Here is a 22,990-nt window from a genome sequence, read left to right on the forward strand (position 1 = left end):
TTTTAAACCATGGAAGCCAATTTTAGCCAGGTTGCACTCTATCTTTATTTGCAAACTAAAATTGAAAGTGTTTTCTTACTATTTATAAAGCAAAGCCTCATTTAAAGACTGGAAACTTTATAATCCATTTCCTGATTCAATGCTCCACAATTTTCAGCTTGCTGATCCAAGAAACGATACTTCTTGGATTCCGGTCAGACGCCTCTCAATCAGCCAAACCAGATCTCCACTTTGCACTGACGAGGGGCAGTACCCCGAAACACAGTGTCTGCAAATTGAGATTCTGGTTTGGCTATTATCCTAAGTCACGTGACAAGGCTCGGTAAAGGGTCGACATTGACTGTTAGGATTGCTACTTCCAATAGGTGGCACTAGAGTTCTAGTTCTCTTCCTCTCTGAAGAGACAATTTGCATATTTCCCAGAGGAGCATTGCTGCTTTAAGTCTCCTCACCTCGACATGCTTAACATGTCACTCCCCGCAAGGAGAAATTATACTTCTTGGATCCCAGCTTGCTGATTGGAATGGGAATTTTATTGTTCACACTGAGATCCAATAGATCGAAATCTATAGAGATCTACTATATAAAGCTGAATGTGTGTGTGTGTGTGTGTGTGTGTGTGTGTGTGTGTATGTGTGTGTGTATGTCCGGGATTGGCATCTGCACCGTCGCAGCTACAGCCACAAAATTTTGCACAGTCACACGTCTGGACTCCGAGAGCGTCATAGGCTATATTGTGAGGCGAAATTTTAACCCCGCGCGATCCAATTCACCAAACAATTTTGCCCCTATCTACATAATGGGGAAAAAAGTGAAAGGAAAAGTGTTGGAGGCGTCGCAGCTACAGAAACAAAATTTTGCACAGTCACACGTCGGGACCCTGAGAGCGTCATAGGCTATGTTGTGAGGTGAAATTTTAACCCCGCGCTTTCCAATTCACCAATTTTGCCCCTATCTACATAATGGGAAAAAATGAAAGGAAAAGTGTAGGAGGCAAATTGACAGCTGCCAGATGTGAACAAGGGGGACTTAAAGTGTGAGAGCGATGGCGCCAAAGAGTAAATACCGTAAAGTTGCTAAGGTGGGGCCTCGACATGGGATACTCACCACACACGGGGATATGAACACACACAAAATGCGCCACACACTACCACGTGCTTGAACACATATTACCCTCAGCACACATTTCACCACAAATACACCAACCTCGCCACATAAAAGTCAAAACACAAAAGTCGCCACTCAAAACTCGCCACGCGCAGAACTCGCCACATGCAAAAACTAGGCTCTTGCAAAACTCGCCACAAGTGCAAAATTCTCCTCATGAAAAACTCGCCACACGCAAAACTTGCACACGCGGAAAAATTGCCACATGCACAAAAGTTGCAACACATGCAAAAGTTGCCTCACACAAAACTTGCACATACTCAAAAGGAACCACACATAATACTCGCAACGCGCAAAACTCGCCATGCGCAAAACTTGCTGCACACAACTTGCTACACTAACCTGTCACATGCAACTCAACACACAAAAAGTTGCTACACGCATGTTGCTACACAAAACTCATCTCACAAAAGTCGCTACATGCATGTCGCCACACGCAACTCAACACACACAACTTGACAAACGAAACTCGCCCTAAAACACACACAAGTCTGGTATTATCCTTCAAAAATAAAAATCTGATTAATAAGCAGACAAACTACAACAATTGCACCATATAGGAAATACGGCAGCTGTCAGTCACATGACCTGTCTATTATGTGTATGTGTGAGCTAATATATACTGCCAGGGGGAGGGCTTCCTGTTGGCTGGGGATTTATCAGGCTGCCAATTTATCTTACAAATACTGAGGTAAAAATACTGAGCAAATAACGTGTGAACGAGGTCTAATACAGGAGATCACACAGGTATATACTATATACAGGGGAGATGACACACAGATATATACTATATACAGGAGAGATGACACACAGGTATATACTATATAGAGGAGGAGATGACATATAGGTACATATATATACAGGAGGAGATGACATACAGGTATATACTATATCAGGAGGAGATGACATACAGGTATATGCTATATATAGAAGATGACATGCAGGTATATACTATATGCAGGAGGAGATGACACTCAGATATATACTATATACAGGGGAGATGACACACAGGTATATACTATATACAGGGGAGATGACACACAGGTATATACTATATACAGGAGGAGATGACATACAGGTATATACTATATATAGAAGGAGATGACATTCAGGTATATACTATATATAGGGGAGATGACACACAGCAGGTATATACTATATATAGGAGGAGATAACATACAGGTATATACTATATACAGGAGATGACATACAGATGTATACTATATATAAGGGAGATGACAAACATGTATATACTGAGGTGATGAGGTGAAAATGAGAGGTGTGAGGTGAAAATGAAAAGGTGTGAGTGAAAAATGAGAGGAGTGAGGAAAAATAGTGGAGTGATCAGAAAATGACAGATGTGAGGTTGAAATGACAAGTGTTAGGGGGGAATGAGAGGAGTGAGGGAGAAAATGAGAGGTGTGAGGGAGAAAATGAGAGATGTGAGGAGGAAAATGAAAGATGTGATTGGGAAAATGAGAGGCGTGATGGGAAAATAAGAGAAGTGACGTGCTATAACTAACCACAGATATTTACTATGCCCAGGCAACGCCGGGCTCTTCAGCTAGTAGAGAAATAAATCTTTTCTTTTTTTTAATCTATTAAGTCCAGACTAAGTAACCTTTGTGGACTCTTCACTGACCGCAAACAGAGATCTTGAACAGGTAATTCATTCTATACGCAATATATTTGAGATGCAAATCATTTGATTATACAGATACAATGATTCATTTACCTCCACCAGGAAAGACAGTCTCTCGCTCTCATCCTCGGGGACTCCTCTTCCGCACCTCTCTAACTCATCTTTTGTGATCTGCAGTTTAGTTTTTATCTGTTCCTCCAGTGTAGGAAGTGATCCCTGTGAATGAAAGAAAATGTGAAAAAAACAGACCCTGTGTGGTCTTTTGCAAAAATAATAAACAATACTCACCTACAGATCCCCCATTGCAGATTCCTACATGTCTCCTTCTTCTCTGTTCCTGAGGAGGCTGCACGTGTTGGCTGCAGAAAATTAGTGGCCAAAGTCGTGATACTTTGGTCATTGCCGCAGCCACTGAATAGCTCGCATCCAGAAAAGGAATCAAGTAGATTGGTGAGGGACACAAAAGTAGTATGGGGATCAATAGGTGAATGTATATATCTTGATTTATACACAAAATGGGGCAGAGACCGCCTGTAAGTATTATGCAGTGACTATTGATATCAATACGCTGTGTAATGCGGGACATGACAGGTCCTCTAGACAGACAGACTCATCAACACTAACAGAAATAAACACGTGAAATAGATCATTCTGTGTGTAATGACTTTTTCTATTGAGGAGCTGAAATAAATTAACTTTTTGATGATATTCTAATTTTCTGAGAAGCACCTGTAGTTCACAATATCCTAGTAAAGGTTATCAAAATATTTGTTTAGGCTAGAGGACCCCTTATATAAACTAAATTATCATTATTTAAAGAAAATGTGTCATCAAAAAATAATTTATAAACAATAAATTATTTTTTGATGACACATTTTCTTTAAATAATAATTTTTATGACAAACTTTTTTTTTAGCGTTTTGTTGATTTTTTAATTTTTCTATTTCTTAAGTCTATTTTAAAAAAATCCTGATACATCTTGTTCTGAATAGGTTACTTGACAGCTGTTATGCTATAATCACTACTAGCAGGATGACAAAAACAAATAGGACATATACATAGATTACACGGGATCCACCATTCACAATAGGTGATGTCACAGCTCACCTCCACCTCCTCCTGTAAAATGACTGATAACACCTCTATATACAGTAGATAACACAGGATCCACCATTCACAATAGGTGATGTAACAGCTCACCACCTCCTCCTGTACAATGACTGATAACACCTCTATATACAGTAGATAACACAGGATCCACCATTCACAATAGGTGATGTCACAGCTCACCTCCACCTCCTCCTGTAAAATGACTGATAACACCTCTATATACAGTAGATAACACAGGATCCACCATTCACAATAGGTGATGTCACAGCTCACCTCCTCCTCCTGTACAATGACTGATAATACCTCTATATACAGTAGATAACACAGGATCCACCATTCACAATAGGTGATGTCACAGCTCACCTCCTCCTCCTGTACAATGACTAATAACACCTCTATATACAGTAGATAACACAGGATCCACAATTCACAATAGGGGATGTCACAGCTCACCCCCTCCTCCTGTACAATGACTAATAACAACTCAATATACAGTAGATAACACAGGATCCACCACTCACAGTAGGTGACGTCACAGCTCACCTCCTCCTCCTGTACAATGACTGATAACACCTCTATATACAGTAGATAATACAGGATCCACCATTCACAATAGGTGATGTCACAGCTCATCTCCTCCTCCTGTACAATCACTGATAGCACCTCTATATACAGAGAATAACACAGGATCCACCATTCACAATAGGTGATGTCACAGCTCACCTCCTCCTCCTGTACAATGACTGATAACACCTCTATATACAGTAGATAATAAAGGATCCACCATTCACAATAGGTGATGTCACAGCTCACCTCCTCCTCCTGTACAATGGCTGATAAAACCTTTATATACAGTAGATAACACAGGATCCACCATTCACAATAGGAGATGTCACAGCTCACCTCCTTCTCCTGTACAGTGACTGATAGCACTGTATATACAGTAGATAACAGGAGCCACCATTCACAATAGGTGATGTCACAGCTCACTTCCTTCCCTTCCTGGTAAATGACTGATAACAACTCTATTTACAGTATGTAACACAGAATCCACCATTCATAAAAAGTTATGTCACAGCTCACCTCCTCCTGTACAATGACTGATACCACTCCTCTATACAGTAGATAACACATGATTCACCATTCACAATAGGGGATGTCACAGCTCACCTCCTCCTCTTGTACAATGACTGATAACACCTCTATATACAGTAGATAACACAGGATCCACCATTCACAATAGGTGATGTCACAGCTCACCTCCTCCTCCTGTACAATGACTGATATCACTTCTATATACAGAGAATAACACAGGATCCACCATTCACAATAGGTGATGTCACAGCTCACCTCCTCCTCCTGTACAATGACTAATAACACCTCTATATACAGTAGATAACACAGGATCCACCATTCACAATAGGTGATATCACAGCTCACCTCCTCCTCATGTACAATGACTGATAATACCTCTATATACAGTAGATAACACAGGATCCACCATTCACAATAGGTGATGTCACAGCTCACCTCCTCCTCCTGTACAATGACTGATAGCACCTCTATATACAGTAGATAACACAGGATCCACCATTCACAATAGGTGATGTCACAGCTCACCTCCTCCTCATGTACAATGAGCGATATCACCTCTATATACAGAGAATAACAGGATCCACCATTCACAATAGGTGATGTCACAGCTCACCTCCTCCTCCTGTACAATGACTGATAACACCTCTATATACAGTAGATAACACAGGATCCACCATTCACAATAGGTGATGTCAAAGCTCACCTCCTCCTCCTGTACAATGACTGATAGCACCTCTATATACAGAGAATAACACAGGATCCACCATTCACAATAGGTGATGTCACAGCTCACCTCCTCCTGTACAATGACTGATAACACCTCTATATACAGTAGATAATACAGGATCCACCATTCACAATAGTGATGTCACAGCTTACTTCCTTCCCTTCCTGGTAAATGACTGATAACAACTCTATTTACAGTATGTAACATAGAATCCACCATTCATAAAAAGTGATGTCACAGCTCACCTCCTCCTGTACAATGACTGATAACACCTCTATATACAGTAGATAATACAGGATCCACCATTCACAATAGTGATGTCACAGCTTACTTCCTTCCCTTCCTGGTATATGACTGATAACAACTCTATTTACAGTATGTAACATAGAATCCACCATTCATAAAAAGTGATGTCACAGCTCACCTCCTCCTGTACAATGACTGATACCACCCCTCTATACAGTAGATAACACATGATTCACCATTTACAATAGGGGATGTCACAGCTCACCTCCTCCTCCTCCTGTACAATGACTGATGAGTCGATGACACCTCTATATACAGTAGATAACACAGGATCCACCATTCACAATAGGTGATGTCACAGCTCACCTCCTCCCCTTCCTGTTAAATGACTGATAACAACTCTATTTACAGTATGTAACACAGAATCCACGATTCATAAAAAGTGATGTCACAGCTCACCTCCTCCTGTACAATGACTGATAACACCTCTCTATACAGTAGATAACACATGATTCACCATTCACAATAGGGGATGTCACAGCTCACCTCCTCCTGTACAATGATTGATGACACCTCTATATACAGTAGATAACACAGGATCCACCATTCACAATAGGTGATGTCACAACTCACCTCCTCCTCATGTACAATGACTGATAACACCTCTATATACAGTAGATAACACAGGATCCACCATTCACAATAGCTGATGTCACAGCTCACTTCCTCCTCCTGTACAATGACTGATAACACCTCTATATACTGTAGATATTACAAGATTCACCTCTCACAGTAGGTGATGTCACAGCTCTCCTCCTCCTCCTGTATAATGAGTTATAACACCTCTGTATACAGTAGATATCACAGGATTCACCATTCACAATAGGTTACAGCTCACCTCCTCCCCCTTCGTGAATAAGGACCTTAGCACAGATCACAGAACATGCCCACAACAAGCATAAGTCAGTGAACATTTCCAGACTACAAGTTCCTGAGACCTTTGTGGCAGCTATAAAGTATATATTTAAGAAGGATGACCCCATAATCATGCACAAAAAAATCTACAAACAAAAAAAGAATATAAGAAAACTATTTTAGTCTATTATTTTTAATTATTGAAAAATAATGAAGGTCTAACATTTCCTTTAAGATGAAGACCTAATACCCTAGTATGTGATGTGTCATCAGTGACTAAATACAGTTATATGAAAACGTTTGGGCACCCCTATTAATCTTAAGCTTAATGTTTTATAAAAATAGTTTTTTTTGCAACAGCTATTTCAGTTTCATATATCTAATAACTGTTGGACACAGTGATGTTTCTGCCTTGAAATGAGGTTTATTGTACTAACAGAAAATGTGCAATCTGCATTCAAACAAAATTTGACAGGTGCATAAGTATGGGCACCCCACCAGAAAAGTGACATTAATATTTAGTAGATCCTCCTTTTGCAAAAATATCAGCCTCTAGTCGCTTCCTGTAGCTTTTAATGAGTTCCTGGATCCTGGATGAAGGTATTTTCGACCATTCCTCTTTACAAAAGAATTCCAGTTCAGTTAAGTTTGATGGTCGCCGAGCATGGACAGCCCTCTTCAAATGATCCCACAGATGTTCAATGATATTCAGGTCTGGGGACTGGGATGGCCATTCCAGAACAGTGTAATTATTCCTCTGCATGAATGCCTGAGTAGATTTGGAGCAGTGTTTTGGATCATTGTCTTGCTGAAAGATCCATCCCCTGCGTAACTTCAACTTTGTCACTGATTCATGAACATTATTGTCAAGAATCTGCTGATACTGAGAGGAATCCATGCGTCCCTCAACTTTAACAAGATTCCCGGTGCCGGCATTGGCCACACAGTCCCAAAGCATGATGGAACCTCCACCAAATTTTACTGTGGGTAGCAAGTGTTTTTCTTGGAATGCTGTGTTTTTTTGGCCGCCATGCATAACGCCTTTTTGTATGACCAAACAACTCAATCTTGGTTTCATCAGTCCACAGGACCTTTTTCCAAAAAGAAATTGGCTTCTCCAAATGTGCTTTTGCATACCTCAGCCGACTCTGTTTGTGGCGTGCTTGCAGAAACGGCTTCTTTCTCATCACTCTCCCATACAGCTTCTCCTTGTGCAAAGTGCGTTGTATAGTTGACCGATGCACAGTGACACCATCTGCAGCAAGTTGATGCTGCAGCTCTCTGGAGGTGGTGTGAGGATTGTCCTTGACTGATCTCACCATTCTTCTTCTCAGCCTTTCTGATGTTTTTCTTGGCCTGCCACTTCTGGCCTTAACAAGAACTGTACCTGTGTTCTTCCATTTCCTGACTGTGTTCCTCACAGTGGAAATTGACAGGTTAAATCTCTGAGACCGCTTTTTGTATCCTTCCCCTGAACAACTATGTTGAATAATCTTTGTTTTCAGATCATTAGACAGTTGTTTTGAGGAGCCCATGATGCCGCTCTTCAGAGGAGATTCAAACAGGAGAACAACTTGCAAGTGGCCACTTTAAGTAGCTTTTTTCATGACTGCATACACCTGGCTATGAAGTTCAAAGCTCAATGAGGTTAGAAAACCAAAAAAAAGTGCTTTAGTAAGTGAGTAAAAAGTAGGTAGGAGTATTTAAAACAAGAAAATGATAAGGGTGCCCATACTTATGCACCTGTCAAATTTTGTTTGAATGCAGATTGCTCATTTTCTGTTAGTACAATAAACCTCATTTCAAGGCAGAAACATTACTGTGTCCAACAGTTATTGGACATATGAAACTAAAATAGCTGTTGCAAAAAAAACAATTTTTATAAAACATTAAGCTTAAGATTAATAGGGGTGCCCAAACTTTTTCATATAACTGTATAGACCTAACAATAGAATGTGTCATCAGTGACTAAATCTGTAGGATATTAATTTGATTACAATCAGAGTTTACTCTATATTAGATAAATGATATGTTCCAATTTCATTCAATGGGCCATGTGTAATGCATTATTCCCCTGCAGTGCTGAAATTAGTGGGGGTCCACACAAGACAGCCCCTTTAAATAACACCCTCCTTTCGTACTACAACAGGTAATGGATTTGTTAAGAACACCATCTATTAATAAAGATATTCCTATGACTTACATTAATGTGCTCCACAAGTTCTGCTGTGAGTCGTTGCGCTAGAAATGGGATGGTGGCCTTCTCCTCGTACATGAGGTGACTGTAGTGATTGAAATGAGATCATTATTAGATGTATTAAATGCAAAACCATAAAGATGTAGCACAGATGAAATCATCATTTAAAAGAGTTTTAAACTTGTTTGTAAATAAGAAGCGTAACCATCATCTACTATATAATTGTCTAAGGGTCACTTCCGTCTGTCTTTCTGTCACAGATATTCATTGGTCGCGGCCTCTGTCTGTCATGGAATCCAAGTCGCTGATTGATCGTGGCAAAACGCCCACGACCATTGCCACGACCAATCAGCGACGGCCACAGTCCAGCGGCAATATGGCCGCTCCTTCCTCCCCGCAGTCAGTGTTCTGTTACTGTATCTCTGTTAATCTTGATTCTGTTTCAGTATTTATATAATAAGCTTGGTTATGTTACTTTTTTTGTACTATACTATTCCTTCTTTCGTTACAGCATGTATGAAGTAAACTTCTGTTAAATTTATGTAGGATGCTTGGTGGTTCTGCTGAATCTATATACAAATATATAGATTGGCAGATTAGGCACAGATGCTGTCTAGGCACCAGCAGCTTCAGATTACACCTATCATTTTCAGGTGCGCCATTTATTCTATATTCAAATATTATTGGGAAACAACAAGTGCAAATAGGGTCTTATCCAATGGGGAAAAAACGAGATGTCAGAGAACTGCTCACCTTGAGGCCAGTTGGATTCAAAAGTGGTTTATTCTCAACACGTTTTCAAGTTGAACTAACTTTTTCATCAGGAGAACCTCAAACTCCTGATGAAGAAGTTAGTCCAACTTCGAAATGCAATTTTTAAATCTGGCCTCACGTCTCTTGGATTCCGTTAGAAATTTCACAGCAAGCGCTGATCACTACTCCCATCCTCCAAGCATTTATTTACAAATATTCACTGTGTTTCTGTGTCTACAATATGTAGCATGCTTGGTTTTGTTACTGTTTCTATATACTATTATTTTAGGTTCATTTACCATATGTATGCAGTGACCTTGGCTCCTTCACTGTATCGTTGCAGTAGGCTTGGTGCTGTTACGGTATATTTGCAGTGGACTCAGTTTCATTTCAGAGCTTGGTTCTGTTAATGTATCTGTTAAGCAAGGCTCTGTTCTCTTAGTAAACCTATATAGTAAGCTTTGTTCTGATTCTGCTTCTATATTTAATAAGCTTAGGTCAGTTATCGTATCTCTGAAGTATGCGTGGTTCTGGTGTAAGAAGAGGGACCGTGCCGTGGATACCTGTTCTGTATCGGTTCCGGAACTGTTGGGGCTGTCTCCTCTGTTGTCTGGGGAAATCTTAAGAGACCGAACCAATCCTTGCAGGCGGAAGCAGGGGGTGTGGCTAAGGGTACACAGCCTCAGCGAGCGCGGAAACAGGCAGATTTGGCGGGAACAGACAGCCCGTAGCAGGAAGAAGTGAGTGCTCCGGCCTGTGAGTATCGGTACAGCGCAGGACCGCGCCCGAGCATCGCCGCTGACAGGGACTGCAACGTGAGGCGTGCAGTGTGCCCGTTGGCCACCACAAAGCTAGGTGCCAAATGCTCTGGGCCCGTGAATACTATGCGCGCGCCGCCTAAGAGAGACCAGGTGCAGGACCCTGCACTGACTGTCAGCGCCGGCAGTAAAGCAGAGCACAGCGGTGACGTCACCGCTGTGCTCTGCTTTACGGCCGGCCGTCGCTGACACAGTCAGTGCAGGGAAGCTGACGCCGGGGGATGTGACAGACATCGGAATGTGAGTATGTAGTGTTTTTTTTTTAACTTTTACAATAGTAACCAGGGTAAATATCGGGTTACTAAACGCGGCCCTGCACTTATTAACCCGATATTTACCCTGGTTACCCGGGGACTTCGGCATCGTTGAAGACAGTTTCAACGATGCCGAAGTAGTTCCCCTGATCGTTGGTCGCTGGAGAGAGCCATCTGTGTGACAGCTCCCCAGCGACCACACAACGACTTACCAACGATCACAGCCAGGTCGTATCGCTGGTCGTGATCGTTGGTAAGTCGTTTAGTGTAACGGTACCTTAACTTAACTCTCCCCTGCTCTCTCATTCTAAATATTATTCAGAATCTACTCCCTCCTATTCCAAGCACTTGATATTTGAGCTACACGGGCTGATGACCAGATCATGCAGCTTTATATGAAAAGCCCTATTTATTAGAATTGCTGGATGTGAAATAACAAGCACTTTTCACCTATTGTGTCTTCCCTATTTCCTTGTAGATTGTAAGCTTGCGAGTAAGACCCTCACCCCTAATGTAATGATCTAAACTGTTCTAACTTGTATGGTATTTATTGTTTGCATATGTCACCACTTACAGTATTTGTAAAGTGCAAAATGTTGCCGCTATAAAAATAAAATTATTATCATATTATAAGGAAGCAAGTACTGACAAAATGTGATGTAAGAAGGACTCAGATATACTCTCTATTAGACATAAAAGGAGGGCCTCATACACATTGTGTTCAAATTATCATATAGTGGTTCTCCCAGACACATAAAGGCTATGCATTAAGTGGAAAGCCTGCCAAAAATTACAAGCAGGGTCCATACACCCTTGAAGGCACCAACGGTACTGTGTCATTCAAATATTGTGAGAAAAGTATAGTTGTGCTACTCCTACACTCCTAAAAGTTATGGAGAGTGCAAAGCCTTCCAAAAATTACAAGCAGGGTCATCGATACACTCTTGAAGGCAACAACTGGACAACCTCAGTAAAATATTAACAAAGTTTACACCTGTAGCAGGACAATTTTGTTTTTTTATTTCAAAACAACTAAATTCCACACAAAGCAGGTTCTACAGTATATATGACAATAGTCAATTTGTTGACTAAAGATAATTTATGAACTATACCAGGCCAAGCAGTTTCTAAAAATGTTAACCCATTGAGGTTTTAAACAAAGCACATTAAACAGTATGCATGAATCACTGAATCCATAAAAAATTTTCTAAGCTTTTTTTGGAGCTTTATATACCTGTGAAGTGTAACAATAACCGCGTTACAGAGTGTGGATGAATCCTTGAATCTATACAAAGTTTTGGAAGGGTAATTGTGAGTTTGATATATCAAAATGTAACAAAAACCATGTATGGATGAATCCTTGAATCAATAAACAGTTTTTCAAAGTTCATATATATATATGTTAGGAGTCGAGTTTCCTCTGCTGCACAGGGGGAATCTCGATCCGTCTCCGCTGCGGTCTCCCATTCTCCTCCAGCCACAGTGGAGCCTGCTCAGCAGGGACGTCGATCCCAGTGTCTCGCTCAGTCTGACTCTGTGAGAAGAGTTACTGCTGCTTCTCCAGCTTCTGCCTTTAAAGCCAATACTGGTCAGCAGCGAGTGGACTTCTCTGGGACTAAGTCCTTGTCTGCGCACACTGAGCATGCCCAGGGCAAGATCTCCCGTTGGAGATCGAGGGTCATGTGCTCAGACTCTGCAGCGCATTCTATTGGTCCTCTTGGCAGGTCTTGGAAGGGCAAAGTTTCTGTGGCCGCTTCCTGTCCTGCAGCTATATAAACTGCGCATGACCGCACGGCCATGCGCTAGTGTACAACTTTATACGTGTGTTTGTTGTGAGTGCAAGTCGTCCTTTAAATACCCCTACCCTACTGTATGATTGTTCGCGTATGGTGTATGGCTGCTATCTAGCGCCCGACTTAACACTCAACGTGTCACACACGTGTCAGCGTCCTCTGCTGTGACCGCCAGTGCGGCGCCACGCGCCTGTGTGTGCTTTCTGACCCATGTCTGGGTACTTAGTGGTGCCTGCCAGCACGGCACAGTTTGCACTTCGGTGCCTCTATTGTATATACTTTTCACACCCAGTAGCGGTGTAGTGCCAGCAAGGGTCTAATCGGACTACTATCCCTGTTGGGGTCTAGTTCGCTGACCACTTGCTCGCGCTCTATGTGCGGTACCGCGATCCTGTGACGCAACAGGATCGCTTTCTTCACGCTGGGTGAGGTTTAACCCACGCGTGTATACTTATGAGTACCGCCATATCGTCTGTCATGTCCTAGCAGCAGGTTTCACCTGCACGGTGGACCCCGGACTGCGAACGCATCCATTACATCTCTCTTGGTGCGTTCCGCCAGTCCTAACAATATATATGTATATATATATATGTATATATACAGTTAGGTCCATGCTGTATATATTTGGACAGAGACAACATTTTTCTAATTTTGGTTCTAGACATCATCACAATGAATTTTAAACAAAACAATTCAGATGCAGTTGAAGTTCAGACTTTCAGCTTTCATTTGGGGGTATCCACATTAAAATTGGATGAAGGGTTTAGGAGTTTCAGCTCCTTAGCATGTGCCACCCTGTTTTTAAAGGGACCAAAAGTAATTGGACAGATTCAATAATTTTAAATAAAATGTTCATTTTTAGTACTTGGTTGAAAACCCTTTGTTGGCATTGACTGCCTGAAGTCTTGAGCTCATGGACATCACCAGACGCTGTGTTTCCTCCTTTTTGATGCTCCTCCAGGCCTTCACTGCGGTGGTTTTCAGATGTTGTTTGTTTGTGGGCCTTTCTGTCTGAAGTTTTGTCTTTAACAAGTGAAATGCTGCTCAATTGGGTTGAGATCAGGTGACTGACTTGGCCATTCAAGAATATTCCACTTCTTTGCTTTAATAAACTCCTGGGTTGCTTTGGCTTTATGTTTTGGGTCATTGTCCATCTGTAGTATGAAACGACGACCAATCAGCTTGGCTGCATTTGGCTGGATCTGAGCACACAGTATGGCGGCTCTGAAGACTTCAGAATTCATTCGGCTGCTTCTGTCCTGTGTCACATCATCAATAAACACTAGTGACCAGTGCCACTGGCAGCCATGCATGCCCGCGCCATCACACTGCTTCCGCCGGGTGTTACAGATGATGTGCTATGCTTTGCATCATGAGTTATACCACGCCTCCGCCATACTTTTCTCTTCCCATCATTCTGGTAGAGGTTGATCTTGGTTTCATCTGTCCAAAGAATGTTCTTCCAGAACTGTGTTGGCTTTTTTAGATGTTTTTTAGCCAAGTCCAGTCTAGCCTTTTTATTCTTGATGCTTATGAGTGGCTGCACCGTGCAGTGAACCCTCTGTATTTACTTTCATGCAGTCTTCTCTTTATGGTAGATTTGGATATTGATACGCCGACCCCCTGGAGAGTGTTGGTCACTTAGTTGGCTGTTATGAATGGGTTTCTCTTCACCATGGAGATTATTCTGCGATCATCCACCACTGTTGTCTTCCGTGGGTGCCCAGGTCTTTTTGCATTGATGATTTCACCAGTGCTTTCTTTCTTTCTCAGGATGTACCAAACTGTAGATTTTGCCACTCCTAATATTGTAGCAATTTCTCGGATGGTTTTTTTCTGTTTTCGCAGCTCAAGGATGGCTTGTTTCACCTGCATGGAGAGCTCCTTTGACCGCATGTTTACTTCACAGCAAAACCTTCCAAATGCAAGCACCACATCTCAAATCTACTCCAGGCATTTTATCTGCTTAATTGAGAATGACATAACAAAGGGATTGCCCACACCTGTCCATGAAATAGCCCTGGAGTCAATTGTCCAATTACGGTTCTTTTGGTCCCTTTAAAAACAGGGTGGCACATGTTAAGGAGCTGAAACTCCTAAACCCTTCATCCAATTTTAATGTGGATACCCTCAAATGAAAGCTGAAAGTCTGAACTTCCACTGCATCTGAATTGTTTTGTTTAAAATTAATTGTGGTAATGTCTATAACCAAAATTGAAAAAATGTCGTCTCTGTCCAAATATATATGGACCTAACTGTATAAATATACAGTATATATATATAACACTGAATTGTGACAGAAAGCAGATAATACTGTATGGATCAGTAATTGAATCCAGACAAATTTCTCACTGCTTTTTTGTAGTGTAATATATATATATATATATATATATATATATATATATCACCAAAATGTACCCAAGAACATGTAACACTCTATGAATTAGCAATATAAAGCCGAAAAAAAAATTGAACAATTGTTTTGAAGGTTAGATACCACCGAAATGCACTCAAGAAGACTTAATACTCAATAGATGAGCCATATAATACCGATAAATTGTTGTACATATTTTTTGGAGAGTTAGATACCATTGAAACCTACCCAAGAATATGTAAAACTCCATTGAAGAGCAATATAATACCGATATATTTTTGATCAATTTTTTATAGGGTTATATACCAACAAAATGTACCCCAGAACATGTTATACTCTATGGATGACTAATTTAATCCAGATACATTTTTTTACTTTTTTTCGGAGTGATACATATCATAATAATGTACCCCAGAGTCCAGACCACAAAATACTGTATGGGTGATAAATTTAGCCAGCAACATTTTTTACACTTTGTTGGAGTGTTAGAGATCACAAAATTGCACCCCAGAGTATGGAATACTCTATGGGTGAGAAATTTAATCCAGAAAAAGTTCAAACACTTTGTGGAGTGTTACATAACACCAAAGTGTACCACAAAACACATAATACTTGATGGATTACACAACATATTCAATCTTTTCTCACAAAAAAAGTACAGCAGCTTTATATTTTGCAATGGACTGCACAGCCCTAATCCCTGTCTACTCACTAGATTCTGTCACTCTCCCTGCTACTGCGACTCTCTCTCCCTCCCTAGACAAAATGCAGATTGTGTGTGATACAAACGTTTAGAAGGGCTGTTAGTCTGATGGCTCAGCTTCAGCACCAGTATCAACACTACAGGCCTCTGATTTCTTATACTGTACACACACAGGCATAGACAAGCACTCTCTCCCTCCAATACAAAGTGTGTAACGGCATCAGTGTGCCGAGCCGGGCAGCACATGTCCTTTTATAACCCCTAATGTTGTTATACGGCCAGTCATTCATAGTAATGAACACAAGTAAGATGGCTACGGCATTACAGTGATGCGTAATCCCCACATGCTTATTTAAGTTTTAATTCGAGCACCACCCAATGCTCACCAATTAATGAGCATATTCAAGCACCCAGATATTCGAGTTATGTCTGAGTATGACCGAGCACATTCACCCACCCCTAGTAATTTACCCTCTTGGTTAATGTCTTACCAGAAAATCTTATGGTCTTTAAAAAAGTTTATCTCCTTCTCAATGGCATCTTTCAGTGACAGCTTGTCCTGGATTTCTTGCTGCCCCCGACATTTCACTATCATGTAGCCTTTCTTTAGGTAGATGACCTCATTATTTATTACATTGATGACATTTTCCTCTGTTCCCTTGTCAATTAAGTCAGGCTTAGTTAAGATTCCTGCAGTTACAAAAAGAAAAAAAAATTAGGGTCCTTGGTCTAACCACAACATGTGTACATTCCACTATAATCTATAGACATCTTGGAATGTAGCTGTCCTTGATAGGTGTAGAAGAGCTTGACCAATAGAGTTCAAGAGCAAAAATCTACTTTGATCTCCCTCCTGGAGCTGATTTCTCCACCGCATCACCACCATTCAGCCAAAATGGATTATTTCTTGCCATTCTTCATGCCCAACCATTTTAAAATCCAATGATGGGTGCCTCATGGTTGATTTGCTTCGTATTCTCTAATGCTTGAGTGCAAAGAGTTCCCACCACCCATGGAAAACTTAATGATACCAAGAGCATACTCGTTTCAGAGGAAGTCCACACAGTTATCTTTGTAAAATCTAATCAATACATTTTTGCATATAATTTACCCTATTCTATGATAAGAAACTCACCTAAAGTTCTTTCTCCACTTGGGTCCACCTCTCGTGCCATCTCAAGGGCTTCAGTTGTTGCAATATCAACATTACAGGGCACCACAACCAAACAGATGGTTTCTTGCCTCTCAATATACTTCTTGATGAGGTCTTTGATCTGAAAATATAAGTTGTCATTAAAATCAATCCAAATGAGGAATCAGTCAGATTTCTTTGTATATTTTGAAGTATGGGTCTCTAGAAATTTCTAAGGATAATTGTAATGGCCATTTGAGGTCACTACACAGCATCCATTAGGATAAGATGATGATGTGAACAAGATAGTTCAAACAATCTTTAACTTTTATACCAATTTTCAAAAATGTTGCAAATTCAGCTTCCAATACAAAAACAACTTCTGGTTTGGTCAGGATCTGTGTGTGACTCTCGTGTTAGTAATTTGGACACACCAAAAACTATGCAATAGGTATTCCGCACAATTATTATAGGTAAAATCACACCTTTTTCCCAATATCTTTGGGTTGGTCCCCTACAGCGACTCGAGCAATTCCGGGGAGATCGATGAGAGTCAGGTCAGGAACTTCAGGAGACACCACCTTAAGGCTGATAAGCTCTGAACTAATCCCATAATCTGATCCAGCCATTACATCCTGAGCTAAAAAGGAGATAAAATAGAATAAAAAAGCTGAACAATGGCCTAAAGATAATAGTATCCCATTTTCTTATATTCATTACCACCTAGGGGAAGATGATACTTATGGATCTCCAAACTTCACGGAAGACCTGGTCAAGTTACTACTTTAATTGGGAGGGACAGGCACCATTAGCACCTTCACTCCCAGTCTTCAGAAGGTGGCCACCAGTTGCCTCTGAAGAGTACCAACGAGAACATGTCTCCTAACTTGAAAGTTCTAGAGAAACCACAGATTTTTCTTTACCATGTTTCCAAATGATCGGTGTAAATGTTGGATTTTAGTGGTACCTGGAGTCCAAGTAGCCCACATGAGAATACCAATAATATAACTGAAAAAGTGGGGGGTCTTGAAAGATATTTTTCAGGCTATTCGCTCTTGGATAATTTAATATATTGATATTTAATTATTATCTGGACAAAACACAAAAATATTTAGGCATATCTTTTATAAAGAACATTAACTAAACACATGGAAAGAAACCATGAGTCCATGATATTAGTCCAAGCTCCTTTTCAATAATTCAGGGTTGTATAGGGATGTAACAGTTCTTGCTACTCACCTTCCATGATCTCTGACTCCACCTTTGAAGGATTATTCAGGGCTTTATTGATTTTTCGATAACTTATTCTTCCCTTCCATTTGGAATCCTTTTTACCTTTGATAAGTTTCAGCTCTAATGGACACCGGGTGACAATACCTATAAAGCAAGGGGAGGGTCAGAAAGTCAAAAGTCTGGGATTCAACTCAAACTATAGAGAGAAATGTTTAGAGTTTGCCAAAACTCCAATTTCTATGAGGCCACCAAGGACTTGACCCGTCAGAGAAATGTGAGAGTGAAACAGGTAAATCTTGACTGCCCTGAACCACCACACCAACAATGTTGAGTCTATGGAAGTTGTTGCCTATGTCGTCTTCATTGCTGTGTTCTAGATTAATTAACGTAAGCTCACCGCTGCCTCGGGGGAGTGTGATTCCAGACAAAGCCTCCAGAACAGAACTTTTGCCCGAGCTCTGATCACCAATCACAGCGATCGCTGGTAATGCCAGATCCTTCTCCACCCCTAGTGACCGCAGGGAGTCAATGAGGTCAATACATGGACGGATTTTCTCCTCATAGTTGTCATATAAGTAGTTTGACATCCTGGAAGCAAAAAAAATGCAGCACATACATTAAGAGTTTTTAAGAATTATACCTAAACTTGACTTTTCAGAATAAGCTGTCGTGTGTACATGAGAAATAATACTATTTATTTCTTGTAATCTGCATTTTTTCATTAACTTTATGTCTGGCTTTGTGTCTGGCTTTGCAAGTTACCTGATCGGATGTGTTGTATTTCCTGGGCCTATATAAGGCATCCCAGGACGCACACCTGTATCTTGGTATTGCTCAAAGGTTTTCTAGTAACTGTTTTAGATGTCTGTGCACAGTTTCTGTCCTCAGGCTCCATGTCGTCTCCTGGTCACCTGTGGTTACCAGTCCCCGAATCACTTGTCTTTTGTCTCCTTGCTACCTGTCTATGGAGGACCTCACCTACTTGTCTGTGGTTTTCAGGAACCTTGCTACATGTCAGTGGAGGACTTCACCTGCTGTTCTGTGGTTTCCTGTAACCTTCACACCTGAAAGTGGAGGACCTCTCCTACTTGTTTGCAGTTTCCAGTAACCTTTCACACCTGCTGTTCTGTGGTTTCCAGTAACTTTGCTACCTGTCAGTGGAGGACTTTACCTACTTGCCTGCAGTTTCCAGTATCGCTACATACAGTTGTGGCCAAAAGTATTGACACCCCTGCAATTCTGTCAGATAATACTCAGTTTCTTCCTGAAAATGATTGCAAACACAAATTCTTTGGTATTATTATCTTCATTTAATTTGTCTTAAATGAAAAAACACAAAAAGAATTGTCCTAAAGCCAAATTGGATATAATTCCACACCAAACATAAAAACGGGGTGGACAAAAGTATTGGCACTGTTCGAAAAATCATGTGATGCTTCTCTAATTAGTGTAATTAACAGCACCTGTAACTTCCCTGTGGCACCTAACAGGTGTTGGCAATAACTAAATCACACTTGCAGCCAGTTGACATGGATTAAAGTTGACTCAACCTCTGTCCTTGTGTGTACCACATTGAGCATGGAGAAAAGAAAGAAGACCAAAGAACTGTCTGAGGACTTGATAAACCAAATTGTGAGGAAGCATGAGCAATCTCAAGGCTACAAGTCCATCTCCAAAGATCTGAATGTTCCTGTGTCTACCATGCGCAGTGTCATCAAGAAGTTTAAAGCCCATGGCACTGTGGCTAACCTCCCTAGATGTGGACGGAAAAGAAAAATTGACAAGAGATTTCAACGCAAGATTGTGCGGATGTTGGATAAAGAACCTCGACTAACATCCAAACAAGTTCAAGCTGCCCTGCAGTCCGAGGGTACAACAGTGTCAACTCGTACTATCCGTCGGCGTCTGAATGAAAAGGGACTGTATGGTAGGAGACCCAGGAAGACCCCACTTCTTACCCCGAGACATAAAAAAGCCAGGCTGGAGTTTGGCAAAACTTATCTGAAAAAGCCTAAAACGTTTTGGAAGAATGTTCTCTGGTTAGATGAGACAAAAGTAGAGCTTTTTGGGTAAAGGCATCAGCATAGAGTTTACAGGAGAAAAAAAGAGGCATTCAAAGAAAAGAACACGGTCCCTTCAGTCAAACATGGCGGAGGTTCCCTGATGTTTTGGGGTTGCTTTGCTGCCTCTGGCACTGGACTGCTTGACCGTGTGCATGGCTTTATGAAGTCTGAAGACTACCAACAAATTTTGCAGCATAATGTAGGGCCCAGTGTGAGAAAGCTGGGTCTCCCTCAGAGGTCATGGGTCTTCCAGCAGGACAATGACCCAAAACACACTTCTAAAAGCACTAGAAAATGGTTTGAGAGAAAGCACTGGAGACTTCTAAGGTGGCCAGCAATGAGTCCAGACCTGAGTCCCATAGAACACCTGTGGAGAGATCTAAAAATGGCAGTTTGGAGAAGGCAGCCTTCAAATATCAGGGACCTGGAGCAGTTTGCCAAAGAAGAATGGTCTAAAATTCCAGCAGAGCATTGTAAGAAACTCACTGATGGTTACCGGAAGCGGTTGGTCGCAGTTATTTTGGCTAAAGGTTGTGCAACCAAGTATTAGGCTGGGGGTACCAATACTTTTGTCTGGCCCATTTTTGGAGTTTTGTGTGTAATTATCAATGTTTTGCTTTTTGCTTCATTCTCTGTTGTGTTTTTTCATTTAAGACAAATTAAATGAAGATAATAACACCAAAGAATTTGTGTTTGCAATCATTTTCAGGAAGAAGCTGAGTATTTTCTGACAGAATTGCAGGGGTGTCAATACTTTTCGCCACTACTGTACTTATCTGCAGTTTCCAGTATCACTATCTACTTGCCTGCGGTTTCCAGTATCGCAACCTACCTGCAGTTTCCAGGACTTCCTGGTTGTCTATAGCTTCTAAGGTTTTCATATTTTTTAGTTGTTTTTTTTTTATTATTATTATTATTATTATACATTTTTATAGCACCATTTATTCAATGGCGCTTTACATTTGAAAAGGGGGCAAATATAGACAAATACATTAAACATGAGCAAAAAACAAGGCACACAGGTACATAAGGAGGGAGGACCCTGCCCACGAGGGCTCACAGTCTGCAGGGGATGGGTGAGGATACACTAGGAGAGGGTAGAGCTGGTTGTGTGGCAGTTCAGTAGGTTGAGGATCACTGTAGGCTGTAGGCTTGTGGGAAGAGGTAGGTCTTCAGGTTCTTTTTGAAGGTTTCTATGGTAGGCAAGAGTCTGATGTGTTGGGGTAGAGAATTCCAGAGTATGGGGGAAGCACGGGAGAAATCTTGGATGTGGTTGTAGGAAGAAGAGATGAGAGGGGGCAGAGAAGGAGGCCTTGAGAGGATCGGAGGTTGCGTGTAGGTAAGTACCTAGTTCTTCTGGAGTTCTGTCTGCTCTCTCTCTCATTGGTCCTCTAGTGCCTCTTCTATGTGGTTTTGAGGACGTCTTCCAGGTTCTGAGCGGCTTCCATGGTATTAAGACTTTCTTGTTACTCCATAGTTTTGTCTGCTACCTGGCAGCGAATCCATGAAACTTCCTGTCTGCCCAAGGTCTACAGTAACTCTGTTATATGCCTGAGGTCTTAATTAACTCTGCAATCTGTCAGAAGTCTTCAGTAAAGGCCCCTTCACATTAAGCGACGCTGCAGCGATACCGACAACGATCCGGATCGCTGCAGCGTCGCTGTTTGGTCGCTGGAGAGCTGTCACACAGACCGCTCTCCAGCGACCAATGATGCCGGTAACCAGGGTAAACATCGGGTAACTAAGCGCAGGGCCGCGCTTAGTAACCCGATGTTTACCCTGGTTACCATCCTAAAAGTAAAAAAAACAAACACTACATACTTACCTAACGCTGTCTGTCCTCCAGCGCTGTGCTCTGCACTCCTCCTGTACTGGCTGTGAGCACAGCGGCCGGAAAGCAGAGCGGTGACGTCACCGCTCTGCTTTCCGGCTGACCGACGCTCACAGCCAGTACAGGAGGAGTGCAGAGCACAGCGCTGGAGGACAGACAGCGTTAGGTAAGTATGTACTGTTTGTTTTTTTTACTTTTAGGATGGTAACCAGGGTAAACATCGGGTTACTAAGCGCGGCCCTGCGCTTAGTTACCCAATGTTTACCCTGGTTACCAGTGAAGACATCGCTGGATCGGTGTCACACACGCCGATCCAGCGATGTCCACGGGAGATCCAGCGACGAAATAAAGTTCTGGACTTTGTTCAGCGACCAACGATGTCACAGCAGGGGCCTGATCGTTGGTCGCTGTCACACATAACGATTTTATTAACGATATCGTTGCTACGTCACAAAAAGCAACGATATCGTTAACAATATCGTTATGTGTGAAGGTACCTTAACTCTGCCATCTGTCCAAGGTCTTCAGTTATTCTATAATCTGTCTGAGGTCTTCAGTAACTCTGCTGTCTGGCAGAGGTCTTCAGTAACTCTGCTATCTGCCCAATGTCATCAATAACTCTGCTATGTGTCTGAGGTCTTCAGTAACTCTGCTGTCTGGCAGAAGTCTTCAGTAACTGCTATCTGCCCAAGGTCTTCAGTAACTCTTTAATCTGTCCAAGATCTTCATTTATTCTACAATCTGTCAGAGGTCTTCAGTAACTCTGCTGTCTGTCCTAGGTCTGCTTGCTTGTTGTCTCCTGAACGTTTCCTGATTGCCTGCGGCTTCCAGTATCCCAGCTGCTTGTCTGTGGTTTCTAGATCTTTTATTAAACTTTTAATTTGCCTCCACATGTCTGAATGTGGCTTCTAATAACTCTGCTTTCTGTTTCCCATGT

At 41.5% G+C, this 22,990-nt stretch overlaps 1 protein-coding gene across 1 annotated transcript in view; it reads right to left on the minus strand.

Moving 5' to 3' along the window:
- LOC138672583 (interferon-induced GTP-binding protein Mx-like) overlaps window positions 1–22,990 on the minus strand; it is a 38,110-nt gene that overhangs the window by 8,854 nt on the left and 6,266 nt on the right. Inside the window, exons 2-8 of the mRNA XM_069760712.1 lie at window positions 18,557–18,747; window positions 18,166–18,303; window positions 17,412–17,566; window positions 16,930–17,068; window positions 16,286–16,484; window positions 9,106–9,184; window positions 2,903–3,025 (exon numbers count right to left, since the gene is read on the minus strand). Coding sequence (XP_069616813.1) covers window positions 2,903–3,025; window positions 9,106–9,184; window positions 16,286–16,484; window positions 16,930–17,068; window positions 17,412–17,566; window positions 18,166–18,303; window positions 18,557–18,746 — 1,023 coding nt within the window. The 5' untranslated portion in view covers window position 18,747. The remainder of the gene's footprint in view (window positions 1–2,902; window positions 3,026–9,105; window positions 9,185–16,285; window positions 16,485–16,929; window positions 17,069–17,411; window positions 17,567–18,165; window positions 18,304–18,556; window positions 18,748–22,990) is intronic.

Source organism: Ranitomeya imitator, chromosome 3 (genome assembly GCF_032444005.1).
Source record: "Ranitomeya imitator isolate aRanImi1 chromosome 3, aRanImi1.pri, whole genome shotgun sequence".
NCBI lineage: Eukaryota > Metazoa > Chordata > Amphibia > Anura > Dendrobatidae > Ranitomeya > Ranitomeya imitator.